Source organism: Cavenderia fasciculata, assembly GCF_000203815.1.
Source record: "Cavenderia fasciculata unplaced genomic scaffold Scf_Dfasci-F-a-25c12.r2-5, whole genome shotgun sequence".
In the NCBI taxonomy this organism is placed as follows: Eukaryota; Evosea; class Eumycetozoa; order Acytosteliales; family Cavenderiaceae; genus Cavenderia; species Cavenderia fasciculata.
In genome coordinates, this window is record NW_004457729.1 from 3,655,517 (window position 1) to 3,677,874 (window position 22,358).

The 22,358-nt window shown below is 35.7% G+C and overlaps 8 protein-coding genes across 8 annotated transcripts; 6 read left to right on the forward strand and 2 right to left on the reverse strand.

Moving 5' to 3' along the window:
* Window positions 1–72: 72 nt before the first annotated feature.
* Window positions 73–5,039, reverse strand: DFA_01800 (uncharacterized protein; the record flags this gene model as incomplete). The annotated part of the gene is made up of 6 exons (XM_004359708.1): window positions 73–3,257; window positions 3,324–3,633; window positions 3,728–4,190; window positions 4,299–4,353; window positions 4,751–4,837; window positions 4,940–5,039. 6 exons carry the CDS (start codon window positions 5,037–5,039, stop codon window positions 73–75), a joined length of 4,200 nt encoding a protein of 1,399 aa, XP_004359765.1.
* Window positions 5,040–6,361: 1,322 nt separating this feature from the next.
* DFA_01801 (uncharacterized protein) lies at window positions 6,362–10,092 on the forward strand (the record flags this gene model as incomplete). Its single annotated transcript, XM_004359709.1, has 5 exons — window positions 6,362–6,528; window positions 6,592–8,201; window positions 8,446–8,604; window positions 9,442–9,577; window positions 10,080–10,092. The coding sequence occupies 5 exons, from the start codon at window positions 6,362–6,364 to the stop codon at window positions 10,090–10,092; spliced, it is 2,085 nt and encodes a 694-aa protein (XP_004359766.1).
* A 619-nt stretch (window positions 10,093–10,711) lies between these two features.
* DFA_01802 (uncharacterized protein) lies at window positions 10,712–10,840 on the forward strand (the record flags this gene model as incomplete). Its single annotated transcript, XM_004359710.1, has 1 exon — window positions 10,712–10,840. One exon carries the CDS (start codon window positions 10,712–10,714, stop codon window positions 10,838–10,840), a length of 129 nt encoding a protein of 42 aa, XP_004359767.1.
* A 60-nt stretch (window positions 10,841–10,900) lies between these two features.
* Window positions 10,901–15,393, forward strand: DFA_01803 (uncharacterized protein; the record flags this gene model as incomplete). The annotated part of the gene is made up of 8 exons (XM_004359711.1): window positions 10,901–10,978; window positions 11,368–12,250; window positions 12,710–13,200; window positions 13,952–13,985; window positions 14,038–14,480; window positions 14,559–14,751; window positions 14,828–15,058; window positions 15,128–15,393. The coding sequence occupies 8 exons, from the start codon at window positions 10,901–10,903 to the stop codon at window positions 15,391–15,393; spliced, it is 2,619 nt and encodes an 872-aa protein (XP_004359768.1).
* A 371-nt stretch (window positions 15,394–15,764) lies between these two features.
* On the reverse strand, window positions 15,765–17,439 carry DFA_01804 (uncharacterized protein; the record flags this gene model as incomplete). Its single annotated transcript, XM_004359712.1, has 2 exons — window positions 15,765–17,024; window positions 17,095–17,439. The coding sequence occupies 2 exons, from the start codon at window positions 17,437–17,439 to the stop codon at window positions 15,765–15,767; spliced, it is 1,605 nt and encodes a 534-aa protein (XP_004359769.1).
* A 466-nt stretch (window positions 17,440–17,905) lies between these two features.
* Window positions 17,906–20,206, forward strand: pgtA (bifunctional glycosyltransferase; the record flags this gene model as incomplete). Its single annotated transcript, XM_004359713.1, has 1 exon — window positions 17,906–20,206. One exon carries the CDS (start codon window positions 17,906–17,908, stop codon window positions 20,204–20,206), a length of 2,301 nt encoding a protein of 766 aa, XP_004359770.1.
* A 129-nt stretch (window positions 20,207–20,335) lies between these two features.
* On the forward strand, window positions 20,336–21,175 carry commd10 (COMM domain-containing protein 10; the record flags this gene model as incomplete). Its single annotated transcript, XM_004359714.1, has 4 exons — window positions 20,336–20,373; window positions 20,461–20,740; window positions 20,811–20,999; window positions 21,077–21,175. The coding sequence occupies 4 exons, from the start codon at window positions 20,336–20,338 to the stop codon at window positions 21,173–21,175; spliced, it is 606 nt and encodes a 201-aa protein (XP_004359771.1).
* Window positions 21,176–21,704: 529 nt separating this feature from the next.
* Window positions 21,705–22,262, forward strand: DFA_01807 (uncharacterized protein; the record flags this gene model as incomplete). Its single annotated transcript, XM_004359715.1, has 1 exon — window positions 21,705–22,262. The coding sequence occupies one exon, from the start codon at window positions 21,705–21,707 to the stop codon at window positions 22,260–22,262; it is 558 nt and encodes a 185-aa protein (XP_004359772.1).
* Between the last annotated feature and the right edge of the window lie 96 nt (window positions 22,263–22,358).

The following is a 22,358-nucleotide window of genomic DNA, read 5'->3' on the forward strand; positions in this document are numbered from 1 at the left end:
AAGTAAAAAAATGAGAAGGGTCGTGGATGATAAAAAATTTATGAATAAATTAAATAAATATTTTTATGTTTGTTAATCTTCATCAATAATTTTATCACTAACATGCATAAATTGGATATCTTCAGGAGCAAGACGAAGCATTGCAAGAGTATGTATATGTTGAACGCGAAGACGATTGATAAAGGGACGGAAGAGGATGAGGTAGATGAGCACGAGTAGGACGGTGGATACGGACAAGATGGCGGTGATGATGTTGAGTGCCTTGGTTTGAATCTCTTGCCAGTACTCAAAGAATCTAAAAGTGGTGCGATCGAGCCCATCACTAATGTCGGGATACATGGCATTCATCCACACGATGTCTGGATCGGTCCCGGTCATCGCTGAACGATTTTCATAGGCTAAATTGAGAGAATGTTGGATCATTTGCTCGATCGTCCAATCCAAACCAAATATAGTGTCCTTGTAATAGGGATCCTGGGGCTGACGACACTCGGATTGGTCGATACGATAACATCCAAATGTGCCATCCATCACATCTTCAGTACGAGGAATATCGATGAGTGACTGATGATTCTTTTGGAATGCAAGGGTGGTGTTGTGTATATCATGTTGGAGATTATCACCCTCGTCTGGTGGTGACAATAGCTTGGTTGTGTAATAGTGTAAAAGTCGAGAATCGGCTGTACGGTAGGCACAGAGCGCAAGGTCATACCCAGCTTGTTGATCGACAAATATTTGTGCAAAACTTACGAACAATCCCATGGTCAATATACCAAAGAGCAGGAATAATGCAAAACTATATGAAACATGTAGTCTACGTAATACCACACGTAACGATCGTTTGTTGATATTTCTTTTACTTGTACCATCCCATCCACCAATTCTTTTCTTGACAGTGGCAGTGGCAGTAGTAGTAGTACTATCACCAACTATTTTGGCGGGAGATAGTAAAGGTAAATGATGATCCTCTTGATCAAGAACTGCAGTTCCATCTTCTCCACCACCTTTGGTTAATTCTTCACCTTGTAATAATATATTTGGTGATGAAGAAGAAGATTCTGGTAAAAGGGATGAAGATGATTTGTTGACCATCCTCGAGGAGGAGGAGGAGGGGGAGGAGAATGGGCTATGACTATTGTTAACTTGATCATCTTCATCGTCACCACTGGTCAAATCAAATTGGATATCACGATCTGACCCACTTTCAAGATTAGAAAGTTTAACCTTTTTGGTAGCCATTTTCAAAACGAGGTCGTGAGGAGCAAGAGCAAAGAGTACGAGTGTACGTATCTTTTCTCTCGAAATTCGACTCACGATTGGACGGAAGAGGAGGACAGCGAGGATAAAGAGCAATCCAAAGATGGATACCCACACATACAAGATGTTGAGAGAATTGTTGTTGGCTGACAAGAGGATAGTGCCGACGTAAGCCTTTTGAACGAGGAGAAAAGAGTCGGACAAGGTCTGAGTGTTTTTGGTGACGAATCTGAATCCAGGGTCACGACTAATTTCGGTGCCAAAATCATCGATCGCGTAGCTGTTGATGACACGGGCATTCTCGACATACATATTACCACCCTTCCACACGTTGAATGGCTGCGTGACGTATTTAAAGTCGGTGGTGTTGTCATTGTAGGCGTTGGTTCCGATCAGCATCATCATGTCGATAACCGGTTTGTTGTAGACTGCACGCAGCAGGGCAGAGTTGGCCGGATTGGTCTTGTTGAACTGGGGATAGGAGAAGAGGACGCTGCCAATGTCATAGACACCAGAAATACCAGCCTGGCGCTTGAGCGTGGCAATGGGGTCGCTGACATAGGCCTGCGGACTCTTTTCGCCATAGTAGATGGCCCGATGAATATTCTCCATAATGTTGATGCGACGCACATTGTCGTGTTGGTGGTACGCAAAGCCCGCCGAATTATTGGCCAGGGCGTACTGGTTCATGAGCAGGAAATTGTTGGCTACTTGGACACTCTCTGACCCCAAGCTGCCAAGTGACAAAACACCCTGGAAAGCATTACGTTGCGCAATCATTTGATTACGAAGCACGACCAACACGACAATGGCAAAGATGACAGTGGCCAACGTCGTAAATATCATCAACCATGAAAGACGAGAAATTGAGTTGCTTTGTTGATACGCAGCATAATTCGATCGACTATGATAAGATGATCCAGTTGCATCACTAGAATCGTCGCCAGATAAACCACCACCCGATTTTTTATCTTGTGTTGATGAATTTTCGGGAATTCTTATTGTTTTTTGTTCCCCTCTGCGCAGGGAACCAGCCGCAGCTGAAGTATCAATACTAATACGCTCCAATTGAATTCCACCAGTACTGGCACCATCACCCATTATATCTAGGTCGGATGGAATACTACTAGACAACCGACGAGTATGTTCAATAGATAGACTCTTGGACATATTGTCTTCGATCGTATCTGCCTTTTTAGCTAGTTTGAAAGAGTGGTCTCTGTCACGCACCACCTCTTCGACAAACTGGGCATAGTCACGAATGACACGAACCGAGTTGGGGTTGAGTCCAAGCAGCCGTTCATACTGTTCGGTGGCCCTCGTCTCGGATGTGGCAATCTTGCCCGAGAGCGTAGAGAGGGCATTGAGATCGATCGTTTCGTGCAAGAGATGTCTCCAGAACCGATTGATATAGTTGAGACAGGATTGGTGGGATCGACGTGCCCCAAGATACAACTTTTTAAACTCCATGTACGTGACAAAATCTTGAATCTTGCCACTGGGACCACGCAGATCGGAATCCATCATTTGCTCACGCTCCTTGTCACGTTGAAAGATAAAGAACCGAATATCAAATGGCGGGTTCATACGACGAAGCTTTTCCAACGATGCATAGCCAACATGACGATCTTGACGAACGGTAAAGAGATAGTTTGCATAGGCCATCCACAGAAGCGAAGAGTTTGGATAGTACTGTAATCCACATTGGAACAGTAGATTGGCGCGATCAATAGCTGCTTGATCACGTTGATTACCACCACGTGATGCTAGAATACGACGTGACATTATTTCAATAAACAAAGGCATTGAAAACCACTTATCAAAAAATGGAAATTTAATTTGACTTTTGCTTCCCAATGTTACAGGTTCTTCAAATTTTACAATCTTTTCACCATTTAAATTATTATTATTATTTATAACTTCCATTGTTTGAACTGATGTTTGTGGTGGAACATTTGTTAAATATTTTAATTGTTTATATAAATATTTATAAAATAGTTCTAAAATCAAAAAATAACTAAAAGTTAATATTTAATAATATATTAATATAGTTTATAATAACTTACTATTTAAAAAGAAACCAAGGAAAAATGAAGGAATTAAACCAGCAACTACTAAATAACTTGTAGCTGGTGATTCAGTATCATTTACAATCATTGTTAGAATGGTACAAAATGATACCCATAGGACGATTGTATATAATCCAGACTTGATTTGATTCAATCTCTGATTATTATAGGGAAGTAAAATGATGGAACCAAAAGACAGTAAAAGTAACCCAATAAAAAATACAATTGCCAATAACCATGGATACCCTTTTAACAATTCAAAAAAGAATGCAAATATTGTTTTAACAAGTAATATGGTTAAATCAAACTAAAGTATAAAGTAAATAATTATTATTATTAATATGAATAAATAAATATAAATATATTTATATAAATATTTTTTTTCTTTTTTTTTAACATACTCTAGCATGAGGTTTAGCAAATCTATCAGAAACTGAAGTATCAAATTCATAATAGGTAACACTCGAACAAACAGCAATGATTGTAAAAAGAATGATGAAAACGATGGAAAAGATGGTGATTGGCATATTCTCTGGTCCGTAGCAAAGAATGTCTTGACTAGCGAATCGAGTCAGATAGTATCCTCCTCCACTCTCTGAATCCTTTGAACAGTTTAGACCGATGAGAAACAGAGAAAGCAGTGGAATGTAGAGCACGGCGACAGTCGATGAAACAAACCATCTCAAAGTTCGAATGATCCAAATGTTGGCTATCTTTCCTTGATAGAATGTATAGGCGACATACCAAATGTTGATAAATCCCAATACCATAAAGGCAATGGCCACCCAAAATAATACTGTAAATCCTTTATATGCTAATACATCTGCTGGATGTGATATTGGTGATACGATTTTTTTTAAATAACTATAAATAGAAATAGAAAAAAGAAAAGAAAAGATAAGAAAGAAAGAAAGAGTAAGAAGAGAAAAGTCGATCAATCAAAGTATAGATTTGATTTGATTTGGTACTTACAATCCTAGATCACCACCCCAAGGGAATACACTTTTAAATCCAAAAGATATTAATTCTATAAAAGGTATTGATACAGATAGATATATAAATAGATATATATAGATATATATAGATTGATATTTGATTAGATTATCATTGTCATGTGTGGGTAGTAGGTATGTGGGGATGGGTATGATCTGATGAACAATAGACTAAAATAAACCTATTGGTCAGATCATGAAGATGAAGATGATGATGATGGTGCAAAAAAAAAAAAAAACCTCTTCTCGATGATTTTCAAACCTCCACATATTTTAAAACGAGGAACCTGGTATTTTGGAGGGTTGGAATTGGCCCTTAATGGTTGTCTTTTGTCTTTTCATCATGACAACCCAGTGCATGAACTGTTTAAACTATATCCTCGCTCGTGCTTTTACAGTACTGCTACTTGAACACAATACAATACTACTTACGAATAAATTCAATGATCAATGCAATGATTGTTAATGCTTTTGGAAATGTATTATTCTTTGTCATTGCATATAGTACTCCGAAAATACCTATACATATTTTATTAATAAAATGGAAAATTAATGGGTTAATAAATTTCTTGAAATACCATACTTTTTATTCTCTATCTCTCTCTGTTTCTTCTTACTTACCCTTTTCAATTGATTTGGAAAAGTTTAATAGTCTATTTAAACTACCAGAAGAATCAGTTCCAGATGTTCTGGATTTACTTGATCTCCTTGATGAAGACATTGTAGTAGTTGTTGTTGTAGATAATAATAATTATTATTTACAATGAGATATAAATAAATAAAAGATGAGGAGGAAATCAGAAAAAGTAGTTTGAGGTCCTCAAGCAAGGGGACAAAATATCATCAGACAACGAGAATTCAATAGAACAATTCAATATTGAATCTGCAAATTATGTCAGTTTGTGTACAGTACGTTTGATTTGATTCTGTCTTGAATGGTAAGGGGGGGAATCCTTGGAAGTCTTTCCTTGAAGTCCTTCTCCCTGGATAAGATAAGGCTAGATTTTGGGTATGATGCAGCAAAGATTAGCCTTGATCAGTCACCAATCGAAGATTGAAAACTCGTCAATAATAAATAAACACGAGCCATCCCCTTCAAAGAGGCATTTTCAGACCGCTGTTCGAAATCCGCAAAGTCGTTTTTTTGGTCTATGAATAGTTGGTTCGCATACATACACAAGTTGTGTAGCCCAGGAACTCTGCTGACCATATCCTCGAACGTTGCGTGAAGAGGGGGCTATGTACATCGAGGTGGAGGGGCCTCTCCTTGGATTAATTGCGTTGTCATTATCGATATTAAATTATATCTACTGTAATTGAAAAAATACAAGAATGATGATGATGACAATGATGATGATGATGATGATGGTGATGATGATGATGACGATGATGAATGAAGCCCTATATACCTTTTTATTAAGTTTTAAAAAAAACAAATATGACCAATCCATGTTTCTGGTTGGAAGATGACACCCATCCATTGTCACCCAAAATTGCTCCAAGATAGATTTCATTATCTTTAGAATCTTCTCCATATGGCCCATTCCAGTTCATTTCAGATTTGACTTGTTCCCAAAATCTATGATACATGTGCGCTATCACTATCATACTCTTTATAAATCATCTGTTAAAGTAGAGTTGGGAATGTAATACTCTGGTAGTAATGACAGACTTGACCAAACTAAAAATAGGTGTTTTTGTTGTCAAATAACCTATTCCATGATTTGTTGATGAAGAGGAATGGGAATGATAACATATATCTATCAAAAAATGACTAGTTTAATGATGAATACTGATAGATCAGGTGATTGCGTTGTCATATTCAATGATTATTATTAACTATTATACATTTAGATAGAGGGAATGAATGAATGAATGATCATAAACAGAGAAACCACACCCTAAATATTTTAAATTAATTAAAAAAAAAAAGATAAAAGGGAATGATATTATCCAACCATACGAACCACCACTATATATATATAGTTATAGTTAACAATACAGAGACAGAGACAGATATAAACTTGTACTTATTCATTCTAAATGGATAACACGTTATTCCAAGTATTTAGAAATAAATATTTGTTTCAGTATATCTTTGATCAACTACCGGTCAAGAGATCGGTACGACAAACAATCAACCTTTGTTTGATACAAGAGGAAATAGATTCAAGACAACTTATAGATAGATATGGTTTGGTGTTATTAAAGTATGTAGTCTACATATAATTATTCGTTCTATCTCGATTACTCATCACTTTTTGTTTGTTTAGATACCGACACTGGTTTAGAGTTAGTGATATATTGGATAATGGATACATAGGATTACTAATTGATAAATTAAAGAGAAACGAACCACTGAGATTCACATCCAAGGATGCAGAGACTATCTGTTCTACGTTTGACTCGTTTACACAATTCAAAGAGATCTATCAAGCGAGAAGACTCAACTTTCAGTCACCTGGATGCATCAATGCGGCGTGTATCAAGGGTAACATTGATATTGTCAACCATCTACTCAACAACTTGCACATTTCCGACGCATTTGAACAAAAGTGGTATTTGAACAATGTGATGTACAGTTCGTTGCTCAATCGAAGTACTACCAACCGTGTAGCATTCCTCGACTTTATAGTCTCTCATCCCGTCGTTAGAGACTACCTCACCGCCACTAATCTTGATCCTCCTCGATACTACCTTCTTAATCAAGATGTTAATCGAATAGGTCACACTGAATCGAGTGGATTCAGTACGGTCATTCAAATGATCACCGATGCATCAGTCTTTAGATGGATGATCGATCATTGTGAATTATCACAAGACTTGTTTGAAAATAGAACATACCGTCCTAATTTCTACAAGATGGGAGATATGTCGTTACTCGAACAATTCAACCCGATGAGAGAGTGGTCAACCAAGATGGTCATGACCGATATCAACAGTCACCAAACTCAGCCAACACTCAGAATCAACCTACTTCTCTACTATATCAAAAATAATAATATCACCAAACTACCACTCCATCACGATTACGATGCACTGGTCGCAGGGTACCGACAAAATGTTGAAAAGAGAATGGAAGGCCGAGAACCGATCAGTTCAATTGTAAAAGAGACGTTGGTATACAACGACCTTTACATATTTGTAGCACAACGAATTAATTTGGCAGAGTTGGCATTTGAACCATACCTAGCATACGAGGTTCGGTTGGGACAAGTGTCATCCATCAGTCACTGTATCGAACATTACAGTATGGTACATCGCCGACAGTTTTATCAATGCCTCTTTGAAAATGTTGCCACTCTAGAACAGGTAAAAGAGGTGATGCGCATCATCACAACCACACCGCAGTTTGGCAATATTGACGACGCACCATTCCTCGGGGCAGCTGCAAGAAGTGATGACTTTGGATGTGACATTATCGATTATTTATCAAGTCATCATCCCAGACACCATCAAATCGAATCGTCTCGACTATACCGTGTCTTTAAAAACCAAAATATCATGATCAAAGTTGCATCGATCATTTCATCCGATCTAATCAAAGGAAACTTGTATACCTACTATATGCACAGCTACTCATTTGTCGACGAAGCGTTTCTGGACTGGCTAGAGCTACATCAATTCAAGTTGTTTGTTCCAAACCACTTTTATCACCAGTTCCTCGGTCGTGCCATTGAATCTAGATCAATTAAAATGATTGACGCATCGATTCAAACACTCAACCTCGTATCAAAAGATTTCTCATTGGAATCATTTAAAAAACTATGGACCATCATTCCCTACATCCTCTTTAAATATCCAAACAACAAAATCAAATTAAATCATCCACCAAAAGTTTGGCCATCTCCTTCTCATTTTATTGAGCAATTATTTACAAAAGGTATGTAAACAAGACATCGAGTATATAAATTAAATTGAATTCAAAGTATTAAATTATATTAACCAAATATATATATAATCTTTTCCAAAAATATATAAAATACATAAATGTGAATGAATTAATTTGGTAATTTTGTAATCTCTATTTCTATTTAAAGATGATTATAATAATCTGATGGGGATTCCATTAATTATATCTGATAATAATATTGGGTTGATTAAATATATTGATACATTTTCAATAGATGAAGAGTATTTCTCGTTTGCAACTAGTGTCGATATGGTGGAGTGTCTGTATCAACGCTCCAAACCTCAAAAGTGGAGTATAGAGCAGAGAGCAAAAACAATCATTAAAATGCTCGAGGTGGTACTTGACAATACCGATATTATCCAGCACTGCATCGGTATGATGGTAGTATCCGAATCAAACCCTCTCAAAACACTGGAACGAATCAAGTTCATTGTCAGTGACATCGACTCTACCATTCAACGCAACATCACTCGGAAGCAGAATCGTAAAAATAACAACAACTACAACAAACTAATAGATTCAAAATGCAACATCATATTGAATTATCTAAATGCTCTCCTCTGTACTTTGAAAATTCAAAATCAGTAGGTCACTCTCCTCTATCAATCATTTGTACAACCCCAACCATCCCTTTGAAAAAAACACCCACACACTAACAACACGAAAAACATCAACACCACTACAACCACAGCACATCAGATCAGAGAAGAGATATATATATAGAAAAGATATCTTTAATTGGCGGCAACATTAATTCACATTTAAATCTGTTATGTATATTGTATCATTTTTTTTGTACATTGTAGTTGGTAGACTGTTTTACATCTGATCGATGAAACATGAAACAACTATATTTCAAAACCACCACACAAAGTATGGCACCACCAACACTACTCGATGAGAGATATGACAATCAAGAGTTACTAATAACGCGAAAGAGTAATTATGGCCTGTTCCGGTCACCTCCCTTTGCATGAGGAGGGAAACTCATTCCAAAATTGCATTCACCACCCCACCCTGTTCCAGTCACTCCACCCATCCATCCATCCTCTCTTCTCACCCCTTCCACATTACAATGCATTTATCAAAAAAATAGAATCAAAAATCTTGTAATCAATATTTTTGAGTTGGAGAAAGAAAAGAGAGAGGATTGATCAATCCTCCTCATGTTGGAGGGTTACGGGCTAGGGGATTATGTTTTTTAAAACAGATGAACAACAACAACATACACATCCAATCAGCATAGTATATCATATGACAGATGCTTCCTGCATCAATCATAATCTCTTTTATCATATCTCTTATTTAATTTATCATAATATTCTACACAAACAATTTATATATCTGTATATATTTATATTTATATATTATACAACTCTATATACCCTATACATTACACATTGCATTATATATATAACTCATTTATCAGCTGACCTAATCATTGTTTGTTTGCTTCATTGCATCGCATTTGCATTGTTGCTATTGTTGTTGTCATTTTACGATAATCATCAAATCGATTAAAATTAAACAGTCCAAGACAATTGCTCGAACGTTCTTTTTGTTTTTTTGCAAAAGTTGTCCGCGCCCCTAGGCTATTTTGGTAAGTTTTTCAGGTAACGCCATATAATCTCACTGCGCCTCATTCCTAATTTGGTTATTTTTTTCGTTTTTTGCATTTTTCAGATTGTTGTATCATCTCAAAAATCTTTAATCTTTTAATTCAAAAGTACAACGGTCAACCGATCCTACTATCAAAAAACTTGATCACGTTTGGAATCCATTCCTCGTTCTCCTCGAAACGTCTCTCCCTCTCTTTAAATATTTATTTATTTATTTATTTTTATATAGTCTCTATTTATAATTTTTATTTTAATTTAACGTTAAAATGGAAAAGAGAACACGGTCAGAGGCCTTAATGATTGATTGTATTTGTAAACAAAAACAAATCAAAGACGAGATTTGGAAGCGGGCCAGGGACGTGGCCCTCTGCGACAATGAGGTTTGTCTCGACCCCCATCTCGACCAGCACTGGTACTGTGCCCGTGACATGCTGCTCAACAACCATATCAATCTGCTCGTCGACAAGTTCAAGCCCAGAATGTTCAAGGTGGACATTCGGTTCACCACGGAAGACGCCGAGTATGTGTGCGGCAGGGTCGACGACCCCGAGCAGTTCAACGTGATATTCCAAGCCAAAAAAATCTACTTTAACACTATCCGGTGTCTCGAGGAGGCCGTCATCTCCAACCCATCGACCGACATTATAAAAACGTTGCTCGACCTCGCCGCTGAAAACAATCTCCACGACGGCCGACTCTTTCGGCGAGCGATGGAAGGCAGCCCCATCAAATCACTTGATTATTTGTTCTCGTATTTTATGAAAACTAGTCACGATCATTACCAGTACAATGTACAATCAAAACGCATCCATTTCGAGGACCACTCACTGCTAGACGAGACGTTGTCTGCATCGATGAAGTATGGGTCGCAGGGACTCGAGTATATCGGGTGGATCCGCAACCACCTCTACGAGAGTATTGACGTGGTCGACAACCGTCTACGAGGACACGGTCCGTTCCAGCAGTCCATGTACAAACTCGGGTCGATAGAGATGCTCAAGAAATTTGGTCAAAAGGGGTTCTTTGACCTCGCGGGACACCAAAGCATATATGTTTTGGACGACAGCTTCAACAGTGGCGGATCGTCGAGCCAGGACAGCAACAGCAACAACCCCAAGACCTTTTCGTGTCTGTTGGCTGCCATCTTTCACCAAAAGGATCCTAACATCCCCATGCAGCTATTCAACTATTTCCTCAACGATCACTCGCAAAACAATATCGATACGACCGACCCCTTTCTCTCGCAGCTGCGCGAGTTCGACTTTATCAACCTCACCAGGGAAGGCATCTGCTCTGACCTCAAAACACTATATCCCAAAGAGTTGACCGAAAAGATCGACATTCTGGCCAACAACCGGCTCTTGTACAGATCAAGCAGAGGGTTTTTTCACAGGCTCATCATCGACGAGATGGCGATGGGGTATGAGAATACACCAGCCAATCTATTTCTCTTTTTTGGCCAGGACTTGAATAAAGGGCAGGTCGACTGCATCTTTGGCAACTGCACTCACAGTCAGGTCCGCAACGCATTGACCCAACTAAACACGTACATTGAACAGGCGCCTGGTGATAGAGGTGGTCTCCGGTACTGCCCATTCTACACCAATGCCAAACGAACCGATGAAGCCGGCACTTTCATGTGTCTGGCACTCGTTGGTGAGTATGACAAGTGGATCCCGGCCACCATTGACTCGCATTTATCCATCAGTAACCAAGAGTTTTTCCTACATCTCATCGCCGCCGACGCCGATACAAAACAAAGAAAGTGGCTGGATTACTTTGACCCCATCTCATCCATGTCAAAATCCACAATCGACGCCATTGCAGAGAAGAAGTATTTTCATACCATGCGAAACATGACGCAACTACTCGATCTTTTAGTCGTTGTCCAAAAGTACAGCCAAAAAGACGACAAAACAGATGTGTTTGGTGGAATCATGGATTTCAATTACCTAAACCTTGCTAAACAACCATTGGATCTTTGGAAAGGGAGATGGAAGGTTACCAGGCAAATCATAGAATACCTTAGACAAAATAATATTACAATTAACGATTTAAAATTGACAGTTGATCGATTACCAATATTTTGGAACGAAAAGTTTATGGAATTCTACAAGTTTCCAGATGACCGTTGGGAAGAGGCCATCACATATAATCTATACCAATACATAGAGATTTATTACAACAAAGATAGTACCCTCTCCCTCGCAGACATTCCTAGTCCCATCAATTCCATTGAAATGCTCCAAGCTGTTCGATCGGCATTTTTAAAATCGCCCCACAATGAACAGAGATCAATTGACATGCAACTATTTGATACTCTTTTACAATCAAATCCTCATAATACCAATGTCCTCATCCAACAATTACATAATCTTGGAGATTTGATAGAAAATCAAAGTATTTTCACTGTGGAGCAATGGAATGCAATTCAATCAATTATTAAAAACCATAAACGAAAATAAATAATTATCATTGGTTTGATCAATAAAAATAAAAGAATTCTAGTTCAAGTTGTATCAATGTATAGTATACATCGTGCGTGCATTTACTACATTTGGTGGTGTGTTTAGATCTGTGACAAATGTTTATATAATTAATATTATACAATATCAATCTACATTCAGAGAGGGGGATGATTTCAAATCAAAGGGGTGAAGTTATATCCAAATTCAAAAAAGGAAATCAAATAATAAATTAAATGCTCATCCAAATTAATTTGCAATGATCATTGAATAGAATAGAATAACTCACAATTGAATTTCATACAATATTATCATATTCCTCAGAGTCTATAATACTATTCATAAAGTAAGAATATATTTTAAAAAGAGAAAAATTAAATATATTTTAATTTAGTTATCATTTATTTTTGTAGAATGGAAACTAATATTCAAGAAGAAGTCGTTTTAAAACTAGATGATAATTCTTTTAAAAAAGAATTGATCAAAAAGATTGATTTAGATGAAAAAAAGTGTTTTCTTTGTGGTTTACAACTTGAAAAGGGTCATGCATTGGATCACTATTTCAATTGCTTCAAGAGAGCTTCCAATCTGTTAGAACCAACCAAGCCGAAAAAACCTTTTTCCATGATGACAAACACAGAGATATTTGAAAAAAACTTTCAGGTTCTTCAAACCATTCGAAATCATCCATTGATTGAAGGTGAAACATGGTATGTGGTCGAAGATGGGTGGTTTAAATCTTTCAGAGATTTTGGAATGTGTAATTGCAAACCTGAAAGTGCCCCTAAAATGATTGATAATTCTTCATTGGTGCACAAAGATAATCCTAGCATGTTGTTGCAAACATCCAAGGAATCAATCAATTTTGAAGTCATCCCTGAAATTGTATGTTCAATCAAATAACATACATTTAATAACTTTTAATTATTATTGAAAAAAACTAACCATCTCCTCTACTTATAGGTTTGGGATTATATTAGGGAGTCATTTGGTTGCCGACTTGTTCTCCCGAGAAAAGTCAAACTACAAGAAAATGGGATTTTGTATATTGACTACAACTATCCAATCAAAATCAACCTTTCCAACGGAGTTCAAATGGAAGCTGACCCATTGGAACTTGCTCTTGATTTTAAGGAAAGATTGTGTATCAAGGAAAACAAGCTCCCTCGGAACGTGAAATTACTTGATTGGTACAAGAAGGAAATAGATTATTCTAAGACAATGAATTTTTATAATCAGCGTGTAAGTGTTTTATCTTAAAAAATTGATTGGTCATAGACTTAATATTAATTATGTCAATTTCCTAGTTGCTGGTAGATATTCGAAAACCAGATGGAGGTTGGCATTATGCATAGTTGCTTCTTGCAAAAATAATAATTCGTGAAAGTAAAATAAAAAATTAGAATAATATTCTAATTAGAATATAATAAATGTCGTTTTTGCGTAACAATTAAAACTCGGGCTAGCACTTACATATGTGATGTGTACCAAAGATGAATATTTGTATTTATTTAAATAAATAACTCCCTCCCTCTTTTTTTCAAAACCCCACAAAATCTTTTAAAGCGAACCATTAAAATTCATCGTTAGTGTCATTTCATTTCATTGTACAACAAGCTACACTTTTTATCTCTAGAGATACTTTTTGTTATATTATTATAATAGTAGTAGTAATAATAATAATAATAATAATAATAATAATATCAAATTAATCATAATTAGTGTACATGCAGAGTAGTATTGGTCACCTTTCACCACAACAAATAGAGTTTATCAACATGTTGAACGCTAGCAGCAACGGAGGAGGAGGTAACTCTAGTAGTAATAATACTTCTCATTCTTCCACTACAACAACTACAACTACAACAAATAACGTTGCTTTACCTGCCAACCCAATGACTACATCATCAGGTTCAATCATATTTGGCTCGCCTCCTCAATCACAGGTGCAGCAACAACTCCAACAACAACAACTCGACGACATCACCATCTCTATATGTCCTATTGGTATCAAGGCATATGGTGTACTTCCACCATTCCTCATGCGTAAACATACTCTATTCAAACGTCTCTTTGTACATGTATCAAATAGATTCTGTATCGATGAAAGTGAACTCATCTTCTTCTTTCAAGATAAACTTAATCCTGAACAATGTCCTTCTGATGTATGTAAAGATAGACAAAATAGATAGATATAGAAACAAAACTTTGATACTAACTAATAGTCTATTCAATTTATTTAGATTGGACTTGCAACAGGTGACATTATAGTAGTTAGACGAGTTTCGCATAGACCATTAAAGTCATCGACTGATCCAACCAAATCATCACTAACCTCTTCATTTATCGAAGATATTAAAGCGTTATACAATTCTGAAGAGTTTAGTGATATTACATTTGCTTTGGATGATGGATCGACTTTACCTGCTCATAAAAGTTAGTACAGCACTACTAATATCGTACATGTTGGAATTGGATACTAACCTTATATAATTATTTATATATTATTTAGATATACTATCAGCAAGATGTGAAAAGTTTAAAGCAATGTTTAGTAATCAAATGAAGGAGAGTAGAGAAGCAGAATTAAAAGTGACAGAATACAAAGCAATTATATTTAAAAAGATGATAGAATATTTATACACGGACAAGATTGAAAAGGATAAAGAAGAGAACTTAGATATTGACACTATCATGCAATTAATTGTCATTGCCGATGATTACCTATTAGATTCTTTAAAAAGTAAATTAAATCTATGAATGAAACAAAGCAAGTAGAGTATTTATTAATTAATTATTTATTTTCTTTTAGCGCAATGTGAAACCAAATTAATAGTAGAAATTAATCTAAGTAATGTTGGATCATTTCTCTCCCATTCGGACATTTACAACTGTAAAGTACTAAAGAAACATACACTATCATTTATATTATCATCAATCAAGAAATTGGTTGGAACCAAAGAGTTTGAAAAAGATTTATTATCATCCTCTACATCATTACTCTATGAAATCATCAAAGAAATGGCTCCAACTTTTGATTTGGGTAGAAAAAAGAAAGAATATTCAGAGATTGGATAATTTTCGAAATAGCAAATACTATAATTTAATTAAATGTTTCTATATAAAACAAATAATAATAATAATAAATAGAATTGGATATATAAAATTTGTAAATATTTTTTGAAAAAACATACAATCCCCTATTATATATAATAATTATTTATTTAATAATTATTATTTCCTTATTTGTTGTAATTCTTTACTTGTTGTTGTTGTTCGCCATATATTTGTGTGTGTGTATTTATGTATATTAAAAATGATTATATTATTACAATTTTTAAATTATTATTATTATTAATATTATTTGTAACCATATCGTTATTAGTATTTTGGTATTACTTTGTTATTAGTATTATTGATTGTTATTATTATTATTATTTAAAGTTGATTTATGAATCATCATCATCATAATCTATGTTATTATTATTGTTATTATTATTATTATTGTCATCGTATTGACCGCCATTTGTAATTTCATAATCTTCATAGTAATCATCATAATTGTTGTAATCACTACTGAGGATTGAATTACCACCCCCTTGTTTACCGTATTTCTTTAGTTTGATCTTATCCTTTTTCTTTTTATCCTTTTTCTTTTTGTTATTTTTCTTTTGTTCATCAAAATTATCATTGAAACTTTCAATATTGATATGTGAAGTTGCAGGTGGAAGATATGGATCATGTGGTGTTGGTTGTTGATGTTGATGTTGATGTAAGTGTTGTGATGGTGTTGTTGTTGTTTGATGACGTGGTACCAATTTATGATTTGGAATAGATTGTGATTTATCGGGTGTAGAGAAAGCAGAGTCTTGCTCGTGATCGGAATGGTCACCAGAAGATGACGACTTTTGTGCGTGCAAGTCTGGTGATATATAAATATTACTGCTATCAACAATTTGGTTGGTCTCTTTAATCGTACCCACCTCTCCTCTTTCCAACATATCTATATTCGCACTCGCATGTTTCTGATGTACAGCACTGTGATTATTCTTATTCTTTTCATATTCACGCATCAACTCTTCTTTTTTCTCTTTGTGTTTGGAAAACATGACTGCGGCGACTCCGACCAGGATAACGCATGCGCCGACATAGTTGAGTGGTGTTAATCTCTCGTGCAAGACGATAGCTGCCATGATGGACGTGGCCAGTGGTTCGATGGTGAGGTAGACGGCGACAGTGGTCGCATCTGACTTTTTGACGGCCCATGCACTCATCCAAAACGTGTATGCGGTGGCTAGGATGGCCGTGTACAACAACACCATCCAGTTCATGACATTGGTCTCGGCCCATTGACCGTGGGGCACTATCGCAGCGCCCACAATACCAACAATTGGTGTTCCAAATAGGAACGCCCATGCCATAACTTTGGCAGGCGACATACCACTCTTTAAAAGTGGACGTTGTGAAATGAGAAAGCCAGAATAGGCAATAGTGTTACCCAAAAAGCATAGGTTGCCAAGCAACGTCTCTGTGCCCGTTCGAGTATCACTCACCAAATGTGTAAAATCAATCATCAGTACGGCACCAACCACCGACACTCCAATACCAATAAACTTTAATGCAGTCTTTTTCTCAAATCCCATCACGACACCAATCAACGTACTAAATATTGGAATTGCAGGTTGAGTAATGGCTGCATTACTTGCCGTCTAAAAGAAAGATTAATATAAATATAAATAGATCCATTGATTGTTGTTGTTGAATTTCGGGACAACATACAGATAACTCCAAACCAACAAGGAATAAAGATTGATTAATGGTAACAGCCAAGATACCGACAACTATTAATAATATCCATTCTCTCCAACCTTTAGGTAATGACATCATTTGGTCTCGTGCAGCAATGAATGCAAACAACCACATGATCGGAGTGGCCAATAACAATCGATACGTTAGAAATACAAATGGATGCATCGATTTGAGAGCTATTTTACCAAGAATATAAAAGACTGAGAATACCAATTGTACAGACAACAGCACTAAATGTACTTTAGCCTGTTCAAATGTAATTGAACTAATCGATCTTTTAAACCTAGCCCATTTAGTCTCATTCATTTGAACCATGGTTAAAGTTTATATATATATCTCTATCTCGTCAAAAAACTCCTTCTTCTTCTTCCTTCTTCTTAATGATACAAGTGATTATTGATACTTTAATAAATAAATAATAAATAATGAATGATAGTGATTGAAAAATTAATGTAATGTTGTGTGTGATTGATTGACTTATTGATTCGTCACCTCTTTTTAAAATATAAATAAAGGGATAGTGTGGTTCGAATAACCAATTAGCGAGAGAGAGAAAGAAAGAGAAAGAAAGAAGAGATAATGAATGAAAAAAAAGGATAGATTAAAGAAGAAGGATGATTAGTATGATAGGAGAGGTCAATGGTGGTTTTAAGACAGTCGACAAGTGAATCAGTTTATAAAAAGATTAAAAACCCCAAACGACACTTTTTTCACCACCAAGACAAGGTGAGTGGGGGTATGAAATTAGTTTCATTGAAGTACTCTATTCTAGTGTTAATGAATGTCTACTACTTCTACTTCTATTAATAATAATTATATTTCTATTATCGTACCTGTATATATCACAGATGATAGTAATAATAATAATAATGTAGTATTAGAATACTTTAAATTGTCGGTTGAAAGTATCATCAAACAGACATTTACAAATTGGTTGTTGATCATTGTCGATGATGGGTCGTGGAATGCAGACTTGACAACATACCTTCATCAACTACGCAACCCGCGTATTAAAATTGTCGAACTACCACAAAACATGGGTGTCTATGGTGCACTCAACGCAGCTCTTGCAATGCCGCTGGTTGCCAACAGCACCTACATTGCTCGTATGGACGCCGACGACTACTGTCACCCAGAAAGACTTGAAAAGCAATTCAACTATCTTCAACTACACCCAGACGTCGATGTTGTAGGTTCCCCTATATCAATGTACTCTCAACCAAATAACAACAGCAGCAAGTTTGACATTGACCAAGAAAGAGAATCAATGTTGAGAGAATTAAAGTCACCTAGTAATTTAATAGAACATCCTGTTGGATTGGATAATGTGGCTTGGTCAATGTTCTTTAATTGCTGTGTTGTACATCCTACTGTATTGGTTCGTACAACATCCTTGTTCAAATCAAATAGTGATGGGTCGACAAAGCAATACAAATACTCAAACAAGTTTGGACATGTTGAAGACTATGCATTGTGGTTAAAGATGATTGGTGATGGTAAGAAGATTGATAATATGCCAGCTGGAACCCCACCACTATTAGTGTTACGTAAACATGCTCAAGGTGTGTCTCTGCAGAACCGTCAGACACAACGAGACGGTGCTGCCAAGGCGTCTAGTCACTACCTCGTCAAAATGTGTAAGCGTGCTGGTCTGTCGGATGATCAAACCAGTCTTGTCACACCAGATGTCATCTCTGCACTCCAACACCCCGCAACGTGTGAATCAGGAGATACTATTGCCAAATCAGTCTATGTCCTATTGATTATTGAACAAGTCATCAACTATCTCTACCCATCGTCCAAAGACACGACCAAAGAGAATACAAACGGTCGGTTTGGAGAACTAGTCACATTACTCATGACAAAATTCCCATCACATCCAACTCAACATACATTATGGTCAAAATGGATATCACGTAATCCAACTTCACAAATCATGCAACTTTTGAATAGTTCTATGACTCCCTCCTCCTCCTCCTCTTCATCCTCATCTTCATCATCTTCATCATCTATATTAAATATTTTAAATCCAAATAGATCAACTTCTTCATCTTTACAACCAAAGAAAACTTATAAAAATGGAGTATCAATATTGATATTTTCAAAGGATCGATCTTTTCAACTTCAAGAGTATCTGAGATCATTCTTTAAATATCATCAGTGTCAATACGACCCTTTATACACTGTTCATATTAGTGTGTTGTATACAGTATCAAAAGAATCATTCCAACAATCGTACGAGACTGTCGAACAACGATTCAAAGACAAAGGAGTACGCTTTATCAAAGAAACCAACTTTACCAACCAACTCAAAGACTGGATTGACAATATCGACACTCAACACACCGTGTTTGGTGTAGACGACATCCTCTACTATCGTGCATTGGATCTTTCACTCTACAGTCACCGTCTGTCACTTCACAACGATGCACTTGGCTTCTACCTCAAACTCAACCCTTCCATCACCTATTGTCACACTTGTGATGAACAAATTCAAATCCCTTCATCTTTTACAAAATTACAAGATCATCAAGTAGATAATAATAATGTAGTTGAAGATCAACAACAGGACAATTCAAAAGTATCAAATGTATATTATAAATGGAATAGATTGGACGGTGTTAGTAAGAGAGATTGGAATTATCCATTTGATCTTTGTTCGACATTGTATCGTACCGAGACTGTGACAATGATAACTAATCTCATTATCAAGTATTTGGGAACCAAGCAAGGTATTAGTCATCCAAATCGATTCGAAGCCAGTGGTAACAGAGTGGTCATTCAAAAACAGTATTCTGAAAAACAACCAATGTGTCTTTGTGAAAGTAGTCATGTCATGTCTATGGTTACAGTTAATAGAGTACAAGATATTTATGATAACCCTGTTTACACTGGAAATGAGACTATTAATAGTGGATCCACAGGTCAACAAGACACCGTTGATGGTGGGTTACTCCCAACATTAGAACAATTAGATCAATTCACACATACTTTGAATCTTGAAATGGATGATACCAAGTATTGGAATAATCGATCAGAATTGATTAGTTGTCATATCGGTCAATTTTATTTAAATCAATAATAAATCAAACAATTTAATTTGCAGACTTTGAAAAATCTATTGAAAATTACTTCTTTTGAAGATTCATTGCATTTATTCATTATTGGTTTGTACTAGATATATAGAGAGAGAGAGAGATAGTTATATAGAATGTCAGGACATAATATATTTGAAACTACATCATCAGCGTATGTATCAGCAGCAGCAACAGCAGTAGTAGTAGTAGTAGTCGAGCGATGAATCAAACTAACTTTACTTACTTGTATATACAATAGATTCAATGAATCGTTAGCATTGATCAATAAAGTAGATTCAAGCAAGTTTACAAGAATATTATCAAGAATTGTACAAAAGATAGGTGTGAGAGAAAAGGGAGAGAGAATATTCTCAGAGGCTGAAGAGGAGCAATTGCAAGGGGTCTTGGGTCTAAGCACCAACCAACTCAGATCAATCATTGAAGCAACCTCTTTTATCTTGGATCAAATTGCATACTATGCAATCTCTTCAAATGCTCTTGCTTCACAATTAGACAAGACTATATTAGCTAAAGACAAAGTATGTTAAATGTTTATATGTTGATTAATCAATGAACACATATTGATATCTATTTTCAATAATAATCTAGATCCAAACATTCCAAAATGTATGGGAAGAGAATGCAGAACATATATTACAACAATTAAAATCTAAAACAGTATCACCTATGGTATTAGATGACATTGGTTGGAGATTCCATCTTCAAATGTCACAATCATCGATGAGTAAAATCAAACAATCATCTGCAATCTTTGAATTTAATTTGAAATCTTCAAATGTATGTTGAACCAAACAAAACAAACAAATGCAAATACAAAAAGATAGATATATCTTGTTACTAATCCTTTCTCTTAGTCAAATGAAAAGATGTTGTTGGAATTTAATAGAGAACAATTACAAGACTTGTACTTAAAATTAGAAGATATTCAAGAGAAATTAGATACATTGTCTTAAAATCATCCATTCATTCATCCCAACAACAAGCATCCATTTTATTTATTTATATATAATCCCCTTCCATCCAACAATAATTCACTGTATATAATTATCTCTCGAGAGATGATAATAATAATAAATCCACCCAACAAATTAGTATAATTCGTACCCCATAACAATAACAATAATAATAATAATCTGACAACGATACCACCCCCTTTTATCTCAATCTATTATCTTTTTTTTTTCCATCCATGGAAACATGAAACAATACGAATTCCTAAACCAAAAATGAAATGTGTGTGGTTGTTGATGAAACACTCACACACTTGGAAATGGGAATATTTACCGACCAGAAGAATGATTTTACAAAAGATTGTAATCAAGTTGGAAATAGTGACTACGATGGTCCAGACAGATACAGATAGATATATATATTTTTTGATATTCATTATTTTATTATTATCCAATACTAATTATTATTAGACTAACAAACAACCTTTGTAAAACTAATTAGTTTGTAAAAGAAAGAAAAAGAGAAATCAATATGAAACTTGTAGCAATTATTATTTGTATAGTATTATGTATTACTGCAACGGTTGTAAAGAGTGACCAAGAACTTAGTTATTTGGATGGCGTCAATTGTAGTATCTGTGAGGTACTTGTAGCTCGTGCATCAGCCGTTCTCAAAAAGGAGTTTGGAAATTCCTCCCAAGTATTGGCATTTATGGACAAGGAGTGTGCTCACCTTGGTCGTTTGGATCATTCATGTGTCGATCTAGTCAATCAATACGGTCCATTAATTATGAACTTTATCACTGTCAATGGCCAACCACTTACACTCTGCGAAATGGTCGGTCTCTGTCCACCACCACCCAAACCACACTTTAAAGATCAAAACCCAATGTCCATTGAAGCTGCCAAATCTGATCTCCTTACCAAGAATAAGAAGAAGAATACTGATCAAGAAGAAGTTGAACAAGTTGAAGTTGCTCCAGTCAAAAAAGAAGAAGTAGTAACTAAAGGAAAGAAACATAGTCACAAGAAACATGATAATCTAAAGATCAAACATACCCATCATCAAGCAACTTGGGGAAACAAATAAACCAAACCCAAAACAAAATAAATAAATATACACTTTATTAAATATATAAAGAATGAATTGAATGAATGAATGAATGATTGTCCAAAAGTAGTAAGT